General features: G+C 36.3%; 1 protein-coding gene across 1 annotated transcript in view; it reads right to left on the reverse strand.

The window, feature by feature from the left end:
* Positions 1-1284, reverse strand: part of LOC104472392 (cytochrome P450 2J2-like) — a gene marked incomplete at its 5' end in the record, with an annotated part of 4117 nt that extends 2833 nt beyond the window's left edge. Inside the window, 2 exons of the mRNA XM_010088058.1 lie at positions 4-67; positions 1143-1284. Coding sequence (XP_010086360.1) covers positions 4-67; positions 1143-1284 — 206 coding nt within the window. The remainder of the gene's footprint in view (positions 1-3; positions 68-1142) is intronic.
* Positions 1285-1886: the final 602 nt, after the last annotated feature.

A 1886-nucleotide genomic window follows, 5' to 3' on the forward strand; every position in this document is an offset into this window, starting at 1 on the left:
TTCCGATCCTCATAGCAGATTAGGTGGGATGGACTCAGAACAGCATCTAGCTCTTTCTGGACTTTTTCTACCAACAAGAACAACAAAAAAAGCCATTATAGATACAAGAACACTGTTTTCCATGAAACAGAGCTTTCATTTCCTTTTTGAATTATAGTAGTGATAGAAAAAAATACAACATGTAAATAATTTATACTTACTGTATCTTAAAATGTAAATATATTTATAGAAAAATCTAGTTATTATTTTACTACATATTTTCTAGTTTATAGGTTCTATGTTCAGATCATCCTTCCCCAATCCCAACAGATTTATTGAGCTTCATAGTGAAAGGAAGTGGGGCGAACTGTAAGTAAAACAAGAACTTATTAAGAGATCAGTTCAGTTGCTTAAGCTATTATTTTTACCTGAGCTAAATACAGACTCAGAGCATGCTAATCAGCATGTTGCAAGGGAGCCATCGTATCAAGCTGATCACAAATACATAATGCTGAGAACTGGAACAGGAAAATATTACCAACTGTTAATCTCTTTTGGCTGTTATCTATACACTTGGCTTCGCAATTCATCACCTCTGAAAGCACTGTATCAAATAATTCAAAAGTTTTGAAACTAGCATGGAATTATGTCCTTGTCTAGAATTTTCCAGACATCTTTTTATCTTCCCATTATCGCCTTCCTTCTCTGTTTAACATTACCATGTGTGACAATAAATATACTTATTATACAGAAATACAACAGGTGTCTCAGTTAAAGAGTACAAATAATAGATTCTTGTTACACATTCTGGACAGCAGAAAAGTGTCACTTTTCCCTAACCGAAGCTCATATTTCACCTGGAGTGTTTTCAGCCAGACTGCATCTTCCATTATATGCTTACAGTACTGAAACAGTCCGGCAAAAATCAATAAGACAAAATACAGTATCAGAAGCTGAATATCCCTGAAATTATTTTAAAATCTCTGTCTAAAAGTTTTCTACTTCACTGGCTTCTTAAAAGCAAAGCTCAAAAATGTGATCTTAAAAAGGAAAAAAAGCAAGCTTGATCTTCAAAAAAACTTGATCTTAATGACAACAAAAAAAAAAGTGTAACAGACAATTGTTCTACTTGAAACATACCCATGTTCATGCCTACAACTCACCTTGGACGTCAGGATAAGCCAGCATATAGAGCAGAGCCCAACGCAGAGTGGTGGCGGTGGTCTCTGAGCCAGCCAGAAAAAGGTCAAAAACAGACTGCACCAGGTTTTCTTCATCGAATGTAGAACTGGAGACATTTTTAGTCTACAGGTGTCAATAAGAAAGGTAAAAAGGGCACACCTGTGTAACAGCTAGCACTGAGACAAACAGCAATCACTATTCCTAAAGAAACAAGATTTCTAGCAGACAGAGGAAACACAGGCACTTGAGTAAAACAAAGATTTATGCAAAGATTTTCCTCAAACAAATACATTGATAGTGTTAAATTGCAGGTGCTGTTAAAAGTGTCAGGTGTCTGAGCTCCTGCTGTACTGCCTTCTAGAGTGACTTGTTGCCTTGCTGCTCACTCCCACACCCAAAAAACACATTTCAAAGTATTTTTATTATACCCTTGCCACTCTCTGCACATTAGCTGATTTCAGCTATTACACATATACTATTATCATTTTAGAAGATTTATGCTTTCTTTCAGAGCAGAGACTGCCATCATTTTAAGACTGTTATAATCATCCAGTACTACTACACAAAAGCTCAGTACAAAGCACAGAGGTAATAAATGCAAATATTAATAAGACACAAAGAACCAGAATTAGACAGCCATCTAAATACCTGCAGCCTTTCAAAGTCCTCCCTAGACCCACTGCCCAGCCTGCACTAGGGACTCACAGAATCACAGAATCACAGAA

Source organism: Pterocles gutturalis, unplaced genomic scaffold (assembly GCF_000699245.1).
Source record: "Pterocles gutturalis isolate BGI_N339 unplaced genomic scaffold, ASM69924v1 scaffold50766, whole genome shotgun sequence".
Classification (NCBI taxonomy): Eukaryota; Metazoa; Chordata; class Aves; order Pterocliformes; family Pteroclidae; genus Pterocles; species Pterocles gutturalis.